Genomic DNA, 19,279 nt, shown 5'->3' on the forward strand with positions numbered 1-19,279 from the left:
AAGGTCAAACTCCCGAGTCCACAAGCTGGTTCACACCTCCTCTGCCCTCTGCGAGGATTGCTTAGCTGCAATAACAGATTTTAACATATGGGATCAAAACCATTACTGTATAGTCTTCTATTAAAATGCCTTCACATTCAAGAAGTGAAAAGGCAGAACAAGTCTTAGTAATTATAGGACCATGTTAAACTCATTCTAGGTTACTCTGATTTAGAAGATCATGACTAAAAAATGTATAATTGAAAAGTGCCATAGTACAGCAGCAGGGCTCCTACACTCTGTAGATTCCCAAGGTACCTGTGGAAGGAGAAAGCTTTCATGTCAAGACTCTCATTAGACATGCACAAGGCTTTAAAAAAATAAAGTTTGCTTTTGAATTCTGAAACCATAAAAATATAATTAGCAGAAAAAGAGGGTATAAGCAAACCTGCTTGGGCATTCATGTATTCAAACTAATGTGTGTATTGAGAGGCACATGAATCAATGAAGATGCTACACCCAGCTTGAGCACTGTCAAGGACACCCAGGCTTTATGTCGCAGCTCACTAGCACTTATATTACATCCATCGCACACGTGTGGCTTAAACCATTGTGTTGCTATAATGGGCCATGAAAAGTGAGTCTGCCAGTAACCATCCTCCTTTCAGCTTGAGGGGTCAGAGGAGGAATGGGTCCCGTCCTGGCTTTAGGCACCCTTAGGGCAACATGTAACTAAGAGGACGCGGGGACAAAGTCCATCCTCTCTCTGGTCAGGCAGCTGTGCCAGCCTGCACCAGAGCCACCAGGCCACATTGTCCCCACAATGATGTACGTCTGTCCCAGCTCATATATGTAAATGAGTTTCAGTGTTGACAGTTGGCATATCTGAGGCACTATGAGTACTATTCCATAGATTTTCACCTTAAAAGATATGTATGTTAACAGCAGAGAAAGAGAACACGAACAGTTGCTGAAACTATTGATTTTTTAATGGATATTCATTCTTTAATTACTTGCCTTTCTAATTAAATTGCTGTTCAGTGGGAATGCTGGAGCATCCCTGGAGGTTAGTACATTGTTTCTATGTGTCTTTTACCTCAAGTATCTCATCCTTAAAGATAAGTTGGACATCATTAGAAAACTTGTTAAACTTCAAAATGTAACCCAAAATTTCTGGTGGGTGTATGCTGCAGGTAGATGCAGAGAATAATTACTGGGCCAACTACACTCACAGCTAACAAGTCTCTAACGCTTTGTAAAAAGGGCTATTATCTCTTAACTGCAGCCTGAGACTGGACAGAAAATAATTTGTTTTAACTGACTCTCAAGTAGATTTATTATTTGACAGATAAACAATATCTAGGAGTATCTACTTAGATTATCATGGTTTTGGGTGGTAATGAAACAGCTTTTGTTATAGGAGACAACACTAAACCATGAATAGGTATTACCATAATCCAATTACAGTAACAATAGACATCATCGCCCATTTTTGCTTTACAGTTTAGCTTAGAACATACTCAGTCTTAACTAAAAGCACATACTCTTTACTGATCTCAGTTATGGAGCAGGCTCTGCCACCTGTGCTAACCTTTCAAGAATGGCTATGCAGTGCGTAAACATGAAATCTGTGCTATTTATTTCTGCCCCAAGTAAACACAGAATGTTCCTCACAGTCATCCTGAGCTGAGGCTGCAAATGGAACCAAGTGATGTCAGGAATGGAGACAGAAATCTTGCCAGGTGGAGGGAAATACTGAAAAAAGGGGGCATTTATGGTGTTATTTAGGTATGAAGTGAGCAACAACTTCAATGAGAAGCAGCAACTTTTAGTATGACTTTAAAACGCTGCCTTTTCCTACAAACCATGTCTGACTTCTTATCCATTATGGTTACAACTGCACTAATGTTATGCTACAAACGTATTAGAAAACCTAAACTGGATAAAGTCATCACAGCAATACATTCTAAAACATGAGGAAAAATAAAAACACTGAAGGCCAAAACATGACAGATGTAGAGAGGGCAGAGAAAATTTTTCCAAAAGCAAGGTTCCCACAAGTTCACCATAGCGTAGATCATATTTTCCTCGCTTCTAAGCATTGTACCTTTGCTCCTTCCATCATACTGCCCCACGCTCCAGCTCAGTCAGACATTGCTGTCAAGATGATTCACTCTCCTCATGCCAAAGAGGTAAGTTCTCAGGAGAGCAATGCTCCACAGTGTGGGCTTCTCCCTTCGACCCCCAGGGATCTCTGTGGAGGTTTCCTTTGGCAGCTTCCCCAGTTTTACTCTGAATTTCATGAACATACAAAGCCCAAATTACATGAATCCAAATTTACACCTGGCATTGGTAGGAAAAAAAAAAAAAAAAAAAATCTATGCATCTCGTGCCAACAGGCTACAAAACTACGAACGTCCTGCTTCTCTCAAAAACAGGATTTTGGCTTTCTGTAGAGATTTCTGAACCGTAAGGACCATTTCTGTCCACGTGAGTTGGTTTTCCCTCTGGGACTTGCACTTTACCTTTCCACCGCCAGGGTTACAGCACAGTGCTGAGCACTAACCACAACGCTCTAAGTCCTCTGCTATTCTCCTTCAGCAGCAGCAGTTCAATATTCCATTTCCTCTCTTTGGCTTTAGTGCTGAATAGGCAATTTTTCTCCAGGAACTTCTCATTTTTTTTCCCAGAGTCAGGTTGCTGCAGCATCCATTTACTATGGAGTTCTATACTCTTAAGCTTATTATCTTCCATTTATCTGCATTGAGCTGCGCTGCCCTATTACAACCCAGGTACTCAAAATTAATCCTCCTCATGTATCAGATTAAATTGTTTCTCATTATCTGCTTGACTCTCAATCTGGTACCATTTGTAAAATTAAAACCTATTTTTCCATATTATTAATCAAGACCTTTTTTTGTGACAAAAAGCCATTGTTTCCCAATCTGAATAATCCAAAGTAGTATTTTTCTTGCTAGCCAAATTTGAATGTTTCCCTATTTTTCTTTTCCCTTCCTCCTGAAGTCCTGCTCTGTAATCAGCATCTTGAAATATGTATTTAATACATTGAATGCATATTTCTCTAACCTGTACTTGTCTCCTTATAGCTAAAGGTTCTCAGTAATCAATATTTCACATGATCAGATTAATCATAGTGTGTGCAGCTCTCCAGGAGCCCTAATAAAACAATTTCCTATTGCTTTGTTAAAATGGATTAAAAAGGCAACTTTCTTACTCACCCACTAGCTGTACCGGCCTTCCTCTAGCCTTATGTGTGTTTATGCCAATTTCTTAAATTTTATTTTATTGCAGACTGGGGGTTGTGAGGTTTCAAATCTGTGCAATTTTAAAATGAATTGTCAATCACCTTACAATGTCTGAATTCTATTTAATAATGAAGACAGTAATAACTCTTTAGTAAATACGCATGTTTCCCTGCTTTGATTATTTGCCTTTAATTACACCACTCCAATTTGTTACTCATAATTCAGCACGTCATTAAATCTGAAACATGTGGTCTCTTTCCCTGACCCTCCCCACCTTCTCATCCTACATAACCCTGATCTAAATGCAATTTGATCGCTTAGGAGATCTCTCTTGGGGCAAGAAGACCAACCAAAGACTAAGTGTTTTTCACATGCCAGAGATGCACAGAGAATACAAAACAGCAAGCATTGAGGAGATAAGAAATGCCTCTTGTGAGCAAACAAACCTAAGGACATTACGAGGGCCAAAGTATTCCAATAACATCCATGTACATGTGGTGGTCTGTAATCCTAGAGAGTACAACCTGTGTCTGTTATCCTAGAGAGTATCATTATGACCTTGGAGACAGGATAATTCTCAAATTATAAGATAGACAAGAACCAAGTTTGAGAAGCCATTAGGGAAAGACTGCCAATAGCTGCACTCTCTGACTCCAAAACTTAGAGGAACATTTTCAGAGTATTAATTTTATATTAATTATTCCCATTCCCTCCACTGTATTTATCCACTTTTAAAATGGAGGAGAACGGTAGAGGACAAATAAAAAATGACATATACTTGAAACTTAATTTAAGAATGGCTTCATTCCAGAAAAGAAGAGCTTTGGTTTATTTGGTCCCTCAGTTACCAAAAAGCATTTCAGCCCTGACTGAAGGGCAAGTCTGTCTCTAGATACCTCAACACAGCAGGACTCTCACTAACACACCACCTTGGAGTACTTCCTAGCACATCGCTTCTGCTGACAGACCACTGCAGGCAAATGAATGGGTTTGAAACCTGCTGACAACAATTTTCCAAATTTAGGCTCAGGAACTAGCTGGAAGTAATGCCCTGATGAGTCCCAAATGCTTTTGCAGTAAACTTCACTAAAAAACCCACCCCAAACCTAGACTAGTACTTGGGGTACTCTCCAAGGCACTGCTGGAACTGGCCAAAGGTTGCACATCTTCCATGGTGGGAGAAGCCACGGGTGGCCCTGCTGTCCCCTGCTTCCCCGTGTACCGCTGCGGCACATGGTGCCCTTGGCAGATGCTCTGCAGCTGTAGCAAATGCAACTGGGGAACTTCCCTTCTACTTGACTCCAATTAAACCAATTTTCTACTAACCTACCATGCTATTCTACATATACTTTAATGAAAATCTTTATGCTTTGCTTTAAGTATACCAAAACCTAGTCTGTCTAGAAAACACAATTAAAATATGGATAAGATAAAGGAAATTTTACGGTACCTGAAGAAGATTGCATCAACCATTTTTCAGAGCCATTTTCTGTTTTGAGAGGAAAACAGACCACCAAGAAGATGATGCATCTTGAAGCTGAGATGACTTTCGAAGAGATATATTTGAGTGAAACGAAGTGCTAAGCTCAATACCACAGTCTGGAATAGTGGCCACCATTATTCAGATGATCTAATGTCACTTCTGCCTTGAATCATGGCAGCTCACTTGAAACTCAGAAAAACCTAATCCTCTGAGGCTTGAAATCCCAGTAGAAAACTTACTACTGCACTTTGTGGGTGAGGTTAGTTCCAGGCTTCCTGCTGTGATACTTTTCTATGCAGAATGCTGCTTCATCCATATAAAATTCAAGCATAGAAAGATGTTTTCTCCTTGTTGAATTCCTGACCTCCATTCCTTAATAGGAAATGTGAACTTACAGCACTTATTAGAAACTTGACACTATTCAGCACTTTTTGCACCTAGTCACAACACCTCTGCATTAATTGTCTTAATCAAGCGATTTTGCCATGAACAACAATTTCATACACTGTGCAGAATATCTAATCTGGTCTCTGCATTAACATTTTCCATCATTCACTATGAGAAAGAAGAACATATTCCTGGATTTCCCATTACTCAATGCTTATAGACTTAATTATAGTATAGAGGCTACAGAAAAAAATCTCAAGACTCTCTTAAGCCATTTCATATATTTGTTAATTATTAAAGATGCACACAATCCAATTACACTTGACTTTTATTTGTCCTTAGTGCAAGTGGAACTGAAAGATGAAGTTGCATTCTTAAAAGAATAACTTAAGGTCACTGCAAGTCTCCTTCCTACCATCAAAATGTGTGAATGACCTAGTACAAGTAAGAACTGAGTCTATTACTTTAATAAAATTGTATCCTGAAGTGGAAATACACTTAATTTAGGCTCAAAATGGAAGTATATCAATTTACGCAATGCGAAGTTGATAATGAAATGTGATCCATGTAATTATATGGCACATTTGCACTGTCACACCCCTTTTTTTAGTGAACCACATTTCTTCTTTAAGAAAAAACAGTTTTGAAAGCACTTCTCTCCTAAGTCTTCAGGGTTCATGTTACAGACACTCTTAAAAGCTGCAGAAGACATAGTTAGAGATAAAATCTCTCAGTTTTGTGCACATGGATTTCTTCTTTTTCTTCTCCCCTCTAACTCGTTTTTTAACTGTCAAGAAGAAGGGCTATTAAGAGTAGCTGAAGCAGGCAAAGCCATTATCACTTGTTCTTTATGGGACCTTCATTGCAGCTAAGCGTAATGGAGTGGCAGAGAATTCCTAGAACATTTGGCAGCACTACACATAAAATCAGCCTTGAGTATTTAGTCTCTCAGGAAGTTAGAAGAAAACATTAGGAGCCAGTTCTCAGCCAATACTCACTTCACTCCTGCAATCCCTCTGCTTCACAGTTTCAAGATCCATTGACTTCAAATGGGGCAATGCCAATTTGAACAAGTTACATTACATAAGAAATAACAAGTCTTGTTATTACAACAATGGAGAAATCAGACATCAACTCTCCCATACTCTAATATTGTCACCGCTAGATTTTTAAAGACATAAAAAAGTACCCTAAATTGTTTGTGAATTTGCTTAAACTACGAACTGCAAGAACCAATCTGTTTTGATCCTTCCCTGGAGTCATCTCCTAAATCAAAGTAGTACAGCTGAACCTTTTAACTTAAGTTTCCTTTCTAATCAACCTCCAACAATAGAAATCTCTTGAGAAATCTGGTGCATGAGTTTAGATTTACATGTTTTTCCTCACGAACCTTGACTTATGGATTATAAAAGAAAAATATTCCTACAGATTTGCATCCTCGAAAGTAAGCGTTCATCACAGACATCAACTCCAGGAGACTGAAAAGCTGACAGTATTTTACTGGGTGCTCTTTCCCCAAGCTCCTCCTGCCTCCCAGCCAGAATCCCTTCCTGAGAACTAAAGAGAGAGAAGATGGACTTCTTAGAGCAACAATAGATTGAGCTCAGATGTCGACTTAAGAGGGAAACACAATAACTCATGAAACACAGGTTATACAGAAAGATTGCTAGAAATAAAACAAAGAATGAAGGTAGAGAGTTTAGCACCTGAATAAGAAACAGCTCTTGTAAGAGAAGAGAGCTAAATATAGAACTCTGCAACACCAAGTCACTGATGCCTTTCAAAGGTATGTGATGAAATCTTTGAGGATATATTGCAGAACTCAGGCATAAGTTGACCTGAAGCCAAATACGACTCTCACCGCATCCATCCCAGAATGAGCGAATTCCAGTTTTACCCATAAATAAGAGCGTGGCCAAGGACTTACAAAGAAAAATGTTGGCAAGCATCCATCTCAACATCATTCTGTTGGAAACACACTGACTTTAAAAGATGGCAATAAAACTCCTAAAAAAACCAACTCCAAAACACACCACTAAAAAAACCAACAACAAACTGGCAGTGTTGGGGCTGTTTTCGTGTGGTTTGGTTGCGGTTTTTTTTCTTTGGTTCATTGCGGGGGGAGAGGTGTTGTGTTTTGTTTTGGTTTTTTGTTTGTTTTGTTGGGGTTTTTTAAAATGATTTCCCTTTGAGGCATTAGTTTTTAAAAAGCACATTTTCAATTTTGTTGAGGCAGTACAAATTCTGCTATAGGGGAGGTTATATCAAGAATAAATTGTCATAGTGCTACCCTGCAATCTTCCTCACTCAATCTCTTAGATGAACAATTATATATGTTTTCATTTGCGTGTGAAAATTAAAGAAAATGAAGAATCTGCCCATAAATACACCTGTTCAGATTCTACAGCAGTCAGTGCACTTCATTAAATATACATAAGCTGAGGATATGGACAACTACTTGTGTGGTTAAAATCCACTGTTTACATTATTGGATCATTTCATGCATATGATGGTATGTACAGAGCTGTGAACATGGAGTTAGAGAAGAAGCTGCTGTGTTTTGTGCATCTGGCTAGTCAGGTCATGGGGTTCAATCTTCACACGGTGAGGCAGAACAACCTAAGGAACACAGACCATGTTTCTCTGGCAGTGTTGGTGTAATAAAGATGATGTTACTCCAATCAAAGTTGCAGCTGAGTAACTGATCTGTTTTTCTTTGAAGATCTCTGTCCTCTCCAGGTAACTTCTCCCACTTTCAGGTTTCCATTCAGAAGGGACTTCCAACTCCTCTCTACTGCAGTAGCCTTCTAAATCTGTAGGAGCTTAGGGATTCCTCTCTTTTTCAATTTTGGATCTCACCTGCAGGCAACAAGTTCATCCAAAAGCACTTGGCTCACCTGTCCATACTACCAGCTTCCTAACCACTCTCCTAGCAGACTTTTCTTCCCCATCATTAGACTCACTTTCTCCCATTTCACCCTCTCCTCCTCAGTACCATGTTGCCTTACAGTTCAAAACCTGCCCTCTCTGCCTTGCTGCTCTTTATACCCATTCTCCTATCATTGTTCACTGCTCTGCACAATCCATCTTTCATCTTGATAATTAGTCCACACTTATTTGCAACTTGATAGGAATAGGAAATAGAAGTGCTTTTCAGCAAATGAAAATATGGAGGGAAAATATGCAGAGGGAAACTATAAAGGGGCAAAGGAATTTTTCAAGCAGAGCATCCATCTGAATTTTAGAGAATATATAACTTTCACTAGAGTAGCAATTGCATATCATAAAGAATATGCTCTTCAGCACCAGCAGGAAAGCTTGTTTTGACTCAGAGCTTCCCTCAACTTTGAAATAACCAGCACTGTATTTTTTTAATATATCTAGAACCATATCATACTGACTATACAGTTCACTGCACATATTATTAAATGCACTATGTGAAATTCTCTCAGTTAAAATAGTAATTTCCTAAACATGCTCCTTTGTTATTAGTACAAAGACCAGCAAAATTTCTCATCATTTTTACATTTATCTAATTTAATATCCAAGTACTTTAAGAAACCACTTACTTGCATTTGGCAGCTCAAGTCCCATTCAAATTTTTGCTTACTACTGTTCTGACAGTGTATTTAATCTAAATTTGTCATAAAAAGACCAGCCATCTGAACTCTACTGGGTTAATTCTGGTAGCTCATCACTAAAAGGGAATATCCTACATGAATCTTAAAACATTTTCTACTAACAATATTTGAGAGACACTAGCAACATTTGTTGTCAGCTTTTCCACTTGTCTGAAATGAATGATTATACTCACCAGAGGTAAGAGTAACCAGAGAGCAAAACTCCCTCTTCAACTACTGACTCAAAAAAGCTGGAGTTGCAGAGGAACAGCAACAGGAGCAGGCACAAATTAAGCAAAAATGCACAACTGAAAAAAACTCTACATTTTTAACAATTCTTGCAATTAAATGTCATATTTGGCATCACCTGTTGCAGAAATGAGAAACCGTATGACTGCTCAGAGGAAAGGCAGGTTCAGAGAACAGACTGACAGTCACCACAAATGTGGTGTATGCTGTTGATGCCTTTTTCAAAAGACTGAAAACTTAGCACCACATTCACTGCAGTCCCAGATTCTCATCCTGCAGACGGGCTCCACGGCAGAGAAGGTTAGAGGCTCTAGGGCCAGCTAAATTCTCTTAAACGTTGCAAGAAACGCAGCTGAGGAATGAAATGTGCCTCTTCCACAAGATACAAGGAAAGAAACCCTGAGATAGGTTTATCATAACAAGAAGGAAAACCAAGCATAAGGAGGAAGGTTAAAGTGCTATTTAGAAGATATTTGTTAAGAAACCCAAACCTCAATCAGAGCAATTAAGAGGAAGCAGGGTATCAGCTCAGAGGTATCTGCTGTTGAATGGCCAGACTGCTGGTAGAATGAAGAGCAGAAACCCCCGAGTTAGATATGGGCTGAGCTAACCACGGAACTGGAAACCAGAAACACGCTGTAACGTTATAATGTGAGTTTCTCAAGCTAATTATCCCTGTAATTACCAACACCATGGCATGGGGCTGCACTGGGTTGCACAGATGTGGGACGGTAGCTGGGGGAATCTCTGCAGTACGCTCTGCTGCGCGATGTAGACATGCCTAAGTGCTTCTGTAAGTGATTGCCTTGGGAAAGGAAACAGCTTTCAAGTGACAGCTGAAAAGTTTAACTCCTCCTTGTTTCTGGAGTTCTCTTAACCTAGAACAGCATGAAAAATTTGGCATGCTTTCAATCCAAAGGCCAATATTTAAATACTACAGAGGCTACCACTGATAAAGGGTTGTGCAATAATTATGATTGGACATGTAGTTGAATAAGGTACAAAGAAGAACTTTCATTATTAATAAAGAACTACATCTTCTTATTTAAAATGAGGACAGATTGAATCGTGAAGTCTGATGCTTTCTCAGGAGAACCATGGAATGAAAATGTAGCAAGACAAAGGCCTTCCTCCAAGGGTGCTCCATACAGAGAGCTCTCTTTGAAGATCTCAAAGAGTGCTTTAAAGATAAGATGAGAAAAGAACATCAGTGTGACTCATTTGGTCTAAATGTCCTATTTCAGATATGCTAAATGCCAGACCCTGTCTCCGTAATTAAAATTTATTCTGAGATGAAAGTAAAATAGAAAAAGGCATAGATAAAAGATTTGCCTTGAAGAGCACGCAGGTAAGGTAAGAGATAAGAGTTCTCTTTAACTTGCCATGAGCTGTTCAGTGGTAAGGCCAGCTCCAGCTTGAGAATTAAAACCCATTGTCTTGAAATAGAATTGCTAAAACTGCTCCTAATGTCATTACTTACTTCAACTTCTCTGATGCTTCGGACTGCAAATGTGGCTAACAATTACACAATTCACAATTACAGCTGCATCTTTGAATTTTTCTACCAGGAAAACCCAGTTCAACAATCCACTTAACTTCCACTTTGTTACCTGTGGCCAGGTGAGATGTCAGGTGAAAGTACTGAGGGCTCTTAGTGCCTCTCCTGGTGTATATGTTGCCTACAGACTTGGGACCACCAATTTGATGACTCCATGAGGACAGTCACCCAGAAACGCAGGTCTGCATTCACTGGAAAATCAGCACTGACTACAAGCTTGAAATCTGACTGTACTTTACAGAGGTCAGGGAACATCTGTCAAGTACCTGGTACTTCATCAAGTACCTGGTGAAAAGTAAATAAAGTGCAGAAAATGAAAGTAGTGGTAGAGGATAACAGTTTAGGATAAAGCTGAAATAGGAGCTTAATAAGCTGACACTATTCAGGCTGCCGTAGAGCTGCTGCTGAACAGAAAGATGAAAAACTCAGATTCTAAGTTTAAATATAAGGAAAAATATTGAATTCCCAGCTCTCTATATTGGCATGGCTAGAAATGCCACGACCAGAATCTTCCAAAGATAACAGTTAGGTACCTAGTGCTCAGCTGATTCAGGAGCCAGTGTTTTTGTTACTGCTGCTGCTGAGATGCCCAAATAGTTTTGAGAATCAGATTCTTCACTTCCTTCTTTATAACAGGAAACAGTAATTTTCGCTACTGCGCAGCAGCGCTATGGGGACAAGCATGTTCAATCATGAATGGTTGTGGCAATAAGGACCATATAAACTCCTAAGGGAGTAAGAAAAAAGATACCAAATTAAACTCTATGTGGGGGTTCTGATCTCATTTGCAGACAAGTAAATATTGAGTGAATTTTGGATTTTGGTGGAATTACTCTGGATTTTCACTGTCTGAGTCTGAACCTGAGCCAGGCCCAGTCTGTGTTCAGGTAAGCTCATTAAATACATCCCAACTCCTTTGATTCTGCTGGGAGCACTCACATGTTTAAAGATAATCATGTGCTTAAAGGCTTTGGAGGATCAGGGCAAGAGGGCTCAGCCACTTACAGGACTGAACTATCCTGCTTTATGTACTAAGCATCTGAAGAAAATAAGAGTGCAGTTGTCACCACTGCTTCCCAATGTCCTGAAATAGAAGGTTATCATTTAATCACTCAAGTCAAAGTCATTTTCTCTTCGGGGGGAAAAAAGCCTTTTTAACAGTGACAGCTTCAGACCTTTGGCTTTTGTGGTCTGTGTCACTCCTTTTAGATGATCCTTCAGGACAGTTATAGTCCCATAGCTGCAGCAACTCCACATATATCCAGACAGACAGGATTTAGAGCTTATTTCCATTTAGTATTGGACAAGGCTCAGACATTGCTCCTTCCTTCTTTTTGCCAGTACTCAGGAACAAGGCAAGGTGAAAGCTTCACATCCCCCATGGGAGGACTCAGGATGTGCTGGCAAAATCCAAGTTCAAGAACAAGGTTTTGCTGAGGGAAAGGATGATGATGAGTGCACTGAGGGTTGCAGGGTCCAACTCCAGGCAATACCAGACTGCCTGGCCTCACTCCTTCCCTCCCTGGGATGAACTACTCTGGGCCAGGCAGCTTAGCTGCAGCAGGAAAGGGGTAAATACTCCCCTTGGCAAAAGCCTTGGCAAATAGGATACCAAGTCTTCACTTTTCACCTCCACTGAAAGCAGACAACATGATGAAAAACATCGTGTAGGATTAGGAAATGTGTTAAATTTAGTATCAAGGGACCATAATGCTGATAAAGTTTCTAAGTAGGGTCATATATCTTAGTAGGAACCCCATTCAAGGAGCCAGTGAGCTCCTCTCAGGCAGCTGTTGGTCCAGATTAAATCTGAGGTTGAATGCACCCATGGCACAGGTGCTGAAGCTCCTCACTGGTGTCTCACAGCCAAGTGTGCTGGGTCTGGACATCTCAAACATGACTGGCACAGCAGCTGTACCTATCTTTCACATGGCTCATCTCTATTATTCTCCACTGGAATGCAAAGTCTTTTTCAGTTCTGAACAATATATAAAGTTAAGAAACCTCTCACAGTTCTCCATGATTTCAAATACAGGTTCTCCTCCTCCTTCTTCTTTCTTATTCTCCTCTAAAATGCAGAAATGCACATGTATTAACATAATTAAATGAGGGAGCTATGCTAATAGGACTCACTTGGTCTAGAAGAAAAGTGTATAATTAGAGTGCCAAGTAACAATACTATCAGTGGTGACACAATGCTTGGAGCACCAAAGGGACATTCAGTATGACAACATAAAGGCTCTGAAATTCTGCTGGTGACAAAACCGCGTGTGCACATGGAGGAGGTGGAAAAGCCAGCCTCCCACATGATGTGCTTCAATGTCCTACCTTTTCCTCGCCCCCGGGACTGGCTCTGCCAGTCACCCCTTTGCTAGGGATGAAGATAACAAGCCATTGTCAAGGGCAACTGCAAGGCTGCTTGTTTTGCATTAGCATCCTTAGCATTTTCTATCTAATCAGATTTCCTGTTGGTTGAGGAAAGCTGCCTTTCCTCATTACCAGCTGCTATCCCAGATTTCCCTCTCCCCATCCCCAATACATATTTTGCCATGCTTGTCTGCTTTTCTGTGTAAAAAGGTTATGTATGCCTGGAGGGAGACTAAATGTTACCAAAAAAGGAAAAAAAGAAAAAAAAAAAAGGGGGCAAAACCCCCCCACATGAAAACAGAACTGTGGGCAAGAGGCCAAGACTCTTGATTATGTGACTGTGACTAACCAATGAGTGTTTTTAAAAAACATTTCTCTCATTATGTTCCCTCCTCTGGATGTAATAATACAACTCAAATTAGTTTTCCAGGAGCAGACTTCTTTTTATGTAACCATGTTTTATACAGATAGCAGCAGCTTATGTTTAAACTATTTAAGAGAACAAATAGCTGCAAAATGTACTTCAGATGGCCCTTCTCCTGCTAGCAGCATATTCCTGGCTTGAGGGAAGCTACAAAAACACCCTGTATTTTGCTGCTGCTTGGATGTAATTGTAAACAATGCCCAATGCCCACAGGACCTAGCATCCAGGTAAGGATGTCAGGTCTGCTTGTTTTATTGCACTTGAGAGCTCGATGACATTGTAAACTGCAGAATGACTTTGACAAAACAAAGCTGGAATGATGTAAAATAAAGCAGTAATTCATCTTTTAACTTAGTCCAATGTTTCCCATAGCATTAGGAAAGGCAGCACCCTATCTGAATTCCAATCCAAACTGACAGACATCACCCTGCTGGCACTGGACCCAAATGGAAATTTCCACATTTTGGGAAAATAATTCCACATTTTGAAAATAATATTGTTGTGATTTCCTATTGTTCTCCTCTTTCCTTCCACATCTACCACTTAAAAAAAAAAAAAAAAAAAAGACTGGCCTTGTTAGACCTCCTAGACCAAAGACCTTGTATGTGTCCTCCAGGTTGATATCAAACGTACTGGCCCTGGACCTATTCTGCTAAGGTGCATTTGAGGCATATGTGTGCTGTGAAAAATGATGACATTGCAAGCAGGCAGATAAGGTATCAGGAAAACGAGAAGAAACCAAGACGGGTTAATTTAGGAAACATGGATCTAATTTTCTCATTCCTTTTCTTGCTTTTAGGAATGGACCTGAGATACGAGAAATGATGGGCCACCCTGTTCAGATACCAGAGTGAGATGGTATTTAAGTCTTTCAGCAAATGGTAGAACGTTCCCCAAACACCTCAGCAAAAAGCCGGAAAAAACTTTTACCTGGTATCATCACACATGCTTAGGGAGTCCAAATTCTGAAGTGTTAAATGAGATACCCCAAGCATTAACCTTGTATGAAAGTGGTTAAGAAGTGCAGAGGAGAAATCCACCATGTAAATGAAATATTTAGATAAAGAGTTGCAAAGCCAGAAACACGCAGGATTTACTATGTCTTTCCATGTCATTACATGGCAGAAAAAAAAAGGTTCATTTTTATACTCTGCAGCATCTTTCAAGTCTGCAATTTTCCATAAAACTTCCATTGTGACATTTTACTCAGTTTTCCTAATAGCTTCTTAGTTGCCATACTTTCCTATACCTTCAAAAATGGGTAAATTATGCTACAGTACCAGGTTATTTTCATTCATCCTCACAGTTGAGCTGTTAACTGCTGGGTTCACACTAGAAGGTATTCAGGTAGGGCTTGTTTCAGCCGCTCCATTAACTTCAGCAGACTATTTTAGTGTTTGCACTGAAAGCACAGTTCAGACAATTTCAGACTCAAAATTTTTCAAGCTTCATGCCAACAAACCTCTGAGGATGACGCACATCAGTCTTTCAGTGGGTCTAAAACACCATTTCCAGGCAATTCACAGATTTTGAAGAAAAAGACAAATGCTACCCAGGCAATTTAAGCTGGAGAGAGGCTAAAAGGACTCTTAAAGGTAGATCTTCCCTCCCATGCTAGAGAGGCAACATCCTTCACAGAAATACATAAAGAAATCAGGCAACAACAAAAATTGATACCCCTATGAATTTCCATCAACTCAGATGGTTGTGGGATAAGTCAATGCAGCCACAGTTTCTTGTGCCCTGTCTAGTAATGCAAAATTGTTGGAGGAGAGGAGGAGACAAAAAGGGGAAGAGACATTCATCCATCCTTATATACTGCAGTAAAGAATGAAAAAGCTTTCCTCTTAGAACGAAACATTTTCAGTAAGGATGATTAACAATACCATATGCCATGGAGGAAGGATTAACACAGCTGCTGTTGGAGAGAGATGGTCTGTAGATTTATGGAGAACCGAAGAAGAGCAACTGTTGGCTTCCAGGTGACAATGCGGCAGAACTGATGCTTCCCAGATCTTCACTTAGAGCCTGCACCTTGCAAGCTTCTCCCGGTGGATCCTGAATTGCTCAGCATTGAACGGAACCGTGCCCCCAGGAGACTCCAGCTCTGGAGATAAAAGGCCCAATACAACTCCACTTCCCTTGTTCCTCTTGAACATTACATGCCATTAGCATGTAAATTGTTGATTTATTCAATGAAAATGATCAGACCTAGCTAAGAGCTAGTCTGCAGCAAGAATTCAGCTCCCAGGTCAAGTTCCACTGAAATGACCATCAGCTTCCTCTGGAGTTTCACATGAGCACAGAGAAAAAAGTGAAATACAGCCTGTGAGTCAATGATGCCAAGTTTGGGGCCCTTCTCTTTATGGCTTACATGGAATCTTTCGTCTCACCAAATATCACTTGCCAAGGATACTGAGCACCTCTAGTAGCTCAGCTGTCATCATCTTCCCAGAGGAGCCTGACACAAACAGTTCTGTACTCACAATTTTCTCACGAACAACACAAATCCTGACAGATAATAAGAAATGCATTATATTCACTAATCCAGAAGAGTGCTATGGGATTCACATTTCCTTCATGTTTATTGAGTTCAGAATTCTGAAATCACAGCTCCTATCAAGTCAGCTCCAGAACTAAGAGGAGAATTAAGACTTTGTGTTTTCAAACCCCATTTTTAATATGCAGTTATATCACCACTGAAAGAAGAAAACCCCTCCCCACGCCTTACACCAATGTTTGTGTCAGACTTAATATTTCTGGTGAGTTGAGAAAGAAATGCTATTTCAATAAAATACTTTTTAAATAAAAGACACATATCTCCTAGAAGTGGTGCAAAGAACATTCATGCAAAATCTGGAGTACGTAACAGGAGAAAGCAATTGACTGAAATATTTTGGGCTAATAGTGACAGCTCAGCAACCAATGCCCATCATTACAGAGAGAATAATGCAAGTGATTTGTGAGGAAGGGCTCCAACCTGCTCAGTTTGCTGTTCCCGCAGACTCAATTGTAGCAGAATCCAGCCCTGAATATTTCATCTTAAAATACATCTACCAGCAGTAGCATTATTTGTCTTGGCAGATACTGGAGCTTATGCAAAAAGTAGAAGGCTTACCATGTGGAATATGAGGCAGTAATGTAAAACACATACAGAACGATTAGAGAAAATATTTAAAAATATAATTTAGAATAGCTTAATCTTATGTACACTATACAAACAAGTTACAGATATAGATACCTCATTAGTATTTTCATATTAGTAAACACAGCGTTATAGAAGAGACCATACCTTTGCTTTATCTGAAAAGGAAAACATTCTACTTATTTTTTTTTTTCTGCTCTGCATGCATTTCATTTTCCAAAATGCAACTGGGCGTGCATTACATACAAACTTCATCCTGCTTCTCTGAAGTACAGCTGTCATGAGCATTCTCTAGCGCTATGCAGAAGCCTTATGGAGTGAAAAGTGCTGGGGACAAGCTGAATCTGAGTCTAAGTGCCATATTTTCAGCAGAGTGCAGCTTCAGAAACGCTACTGGAAAGAACCAACTAGGAATTTATGCCATTTTAAGTAGCAAGCAACTTTTGGCAGCCAAAAAAGGGCAGTGTGTAATGATGAGAGCTGAAACAAACACACTTTATTTAAGAATAAGCAGCATCACTTCTTGTCTAGAACGATATCGTACATGGCGTATATTATAGTGTCCCGTGATAGCTGGATCAGACACTAACAGGCAAGCAAAGGGGACATGGAGTGCATCACGCTGCCTGCATCAGTTGCACTGCACTGACACAGGCTATAAAACACACAGCACACTCTAGGGACATACATGGAAAAAATAAAAATAAAAGAAACAAACAGAACATGGATCCATAGTGCCACAAACCTTCCGGCTCTGTGTTCTCTTTGAGGTGCACTTGCTTCAGTGGGCAGCAGAAGATTTCGTGACACTTAGCACGAAAAGGGGACTCTTTTTTCTTTAACTCCGCAGATTGGATCGAATCTTGCCGTAACATAATGTACTCCTGTGTGCCAGGGGGAGCGTCATCCATAACTGTGGTCACCACATAACAAAATGAACTCAAGTTAGAGCTTGAGGAAAGCAATCTAGAGAATTAAATCAACTACATACTGTCAGGGTGGGGGAAAGAAAGGAGGGGAAGAAATGTTTATAGGAAAGAAAATAGAATTTAAAATGTAAAGTATCTTAGTCATGGTAGCAGAAGGGTGGGGAAAATATTTACTTTTATAAACAACACTTCTCATAAACATCAATGCTTTTTATTTTTTCATGCAGCTTTAATAAACAGTAGAATAAAATCCTGCTCCAAAAAGCAACAGGGTTCTCTCCTATGTCTTTGCTTTATTCTTCTCTAGCACCTATATCTATTCTGCATGCAGATTAAGAAAAAAAAAAACACACACGCAAACAAAGCATGCTGTTATTGCCTTGCCGTAGGCAATCTCTACGTTAACATCAGGAAGTAATCATTCCACATCTGCAAGTAACGCAACATCACTGTATCTACTTCCCAAAGCAAAAAGAACACCCCTGTATCAGGATATGTAATTATACGCAGTTCCTTAGAGCAAGGATGATAATCCAATGACATTTGACTCAATCATAATTTTCAATGGACAGAAGAGTAGATGTGCAAAGAGAGAGCACAATAATCCTTTTGATGATTTTCTTGTAAAACAGCAATTCTTTTTTTAAAGTTGATCTTATAAATCAATACTGCCATCAATAATATAAATGACATGCAGCCTGAAATGTTTTCTAGATAGGGTCAAACTATTAAATGGTAAAAAGATAAAATATATAGCATATAGAAAGCTCCAGCTACCTCAGACATTACTAAAAAGAATTGAAACACTTTTCCACTATCTAAAAAGTGAAGCCTTAATAGCAGAGATAGTGAAATTCCTCGGCTTACAGCTTTAAGGCACAGATCATCTCTCAAGAACAAAAATGAAATGCTTTTTTGAAAGACGGTCTCTAACTAATACTCGTTATTTATAGTATGACGCAGAAATATAAAACCACAGCCAAAACCAATCTGAGATTCTCCAACCCTATAGCACACACACCAAAAAAAAAAAAAGAAAAAATCCAAACCCTGGGAAAGTAAAATTCTAACAATCAGGAAAGTAACTATTGATAGGCTAGTCTACAACAGTAGATGCACTAGATAAGTTTATATGGGTGTAGAAGTGTTGGCCGTTAGTTCAAACAATTTGACTGTTTCCTAAATATCTGCCAATGTATAATCATTTTAAAGAACTGTCAGGTTTACATTTAGAATCATAGAATCATTTTGGTTGGAAGAGACCCTCAAGATCATTGAGTCCAACCATAACCTAACTCTGGCACTAAACCATGTCCCTAAGAGCCTCATCTACATGTCTTTTAAACACCTCCAGAGACAGTGACTCCACCACTGCTCTCGGCAGCCTGTTCCACTGCTTCACAATCCTTTCTGTGAAGAAATTTTTCCTAATATCCAATCTGAACCTTCTCTGGTGCAACTTGAGGCCATTTCCTCTCATCCTATCCCTTGCTACTTGGGAGAAGAGACCAACACCCTCCATGAACAGCCCCAGTTCCCTCGGTTGCTCCTCATAAGACTTGTTCTCTAGACCCCTCACTAGCTTAATTGCCTTTGGATTCCCTCAAACAAATATGAACCTCTTGCATTTTTATGCACTTGATTTCTTCTCTCCTACCAAGGATGATACTAACAAGAATCACATCTAGGTGATAAATAAGTGATTCAACTTGATAGTCTTTCTTTTCACAGTGGGCAGTCACCTTCTTTCAAGACCTCATTAATCCATAGGAGACACTTTGCACCTTGGCAGTTGTTGCTTCATTAGAATACATGCAGTGTAACACACACTAATAATCCATATAAGGTGTCATTAAAATGGATGCACGAGCT

At 39.6% G+C, this 19,279-nt stretch overlaps 1 protein-coding gene across 6 annotated transcripts in view; it reads right to left on the reverse strand.

The window, feature by feature from the left end:
- Positions 1-19,279, reverse strand: part of FGF13 (fibroblast growth factor 13) — a 312,624-nt gene that overhangs the window by 95,951 nt on the left and 197,394 nt on the right. For all 6 annotated transcript variants that reach the window (XM_065643581.1, XM_065643578.1, XM_065643579.1 and 3 more), the window contains one exon: positions 17,224-17,391. In XM_065643581.1, the coding sequence (XP_065499653.1) occupies positions 17,224-17,391 (168 nt within the window). The remainder of the gene's footprint in view (positions 1-17,223; positions 17,392-19,279) is intronic.

Source organism: Caloenas nicobarica, chromosome 12 (assembly GCF_036013445.1).
Source record: "Caloenas nicobarica isolate bCalNic1 chromosome 12, bCalNic1.hap1, whole genome shotgun sequence".
Taxonomy (NCBI): domain Eukaryota; kingdom Metazoa; phylum Chordata; class Aves; order Columbiformes; family Columbidae; genus Caloenas; species Caloenas nicobarica.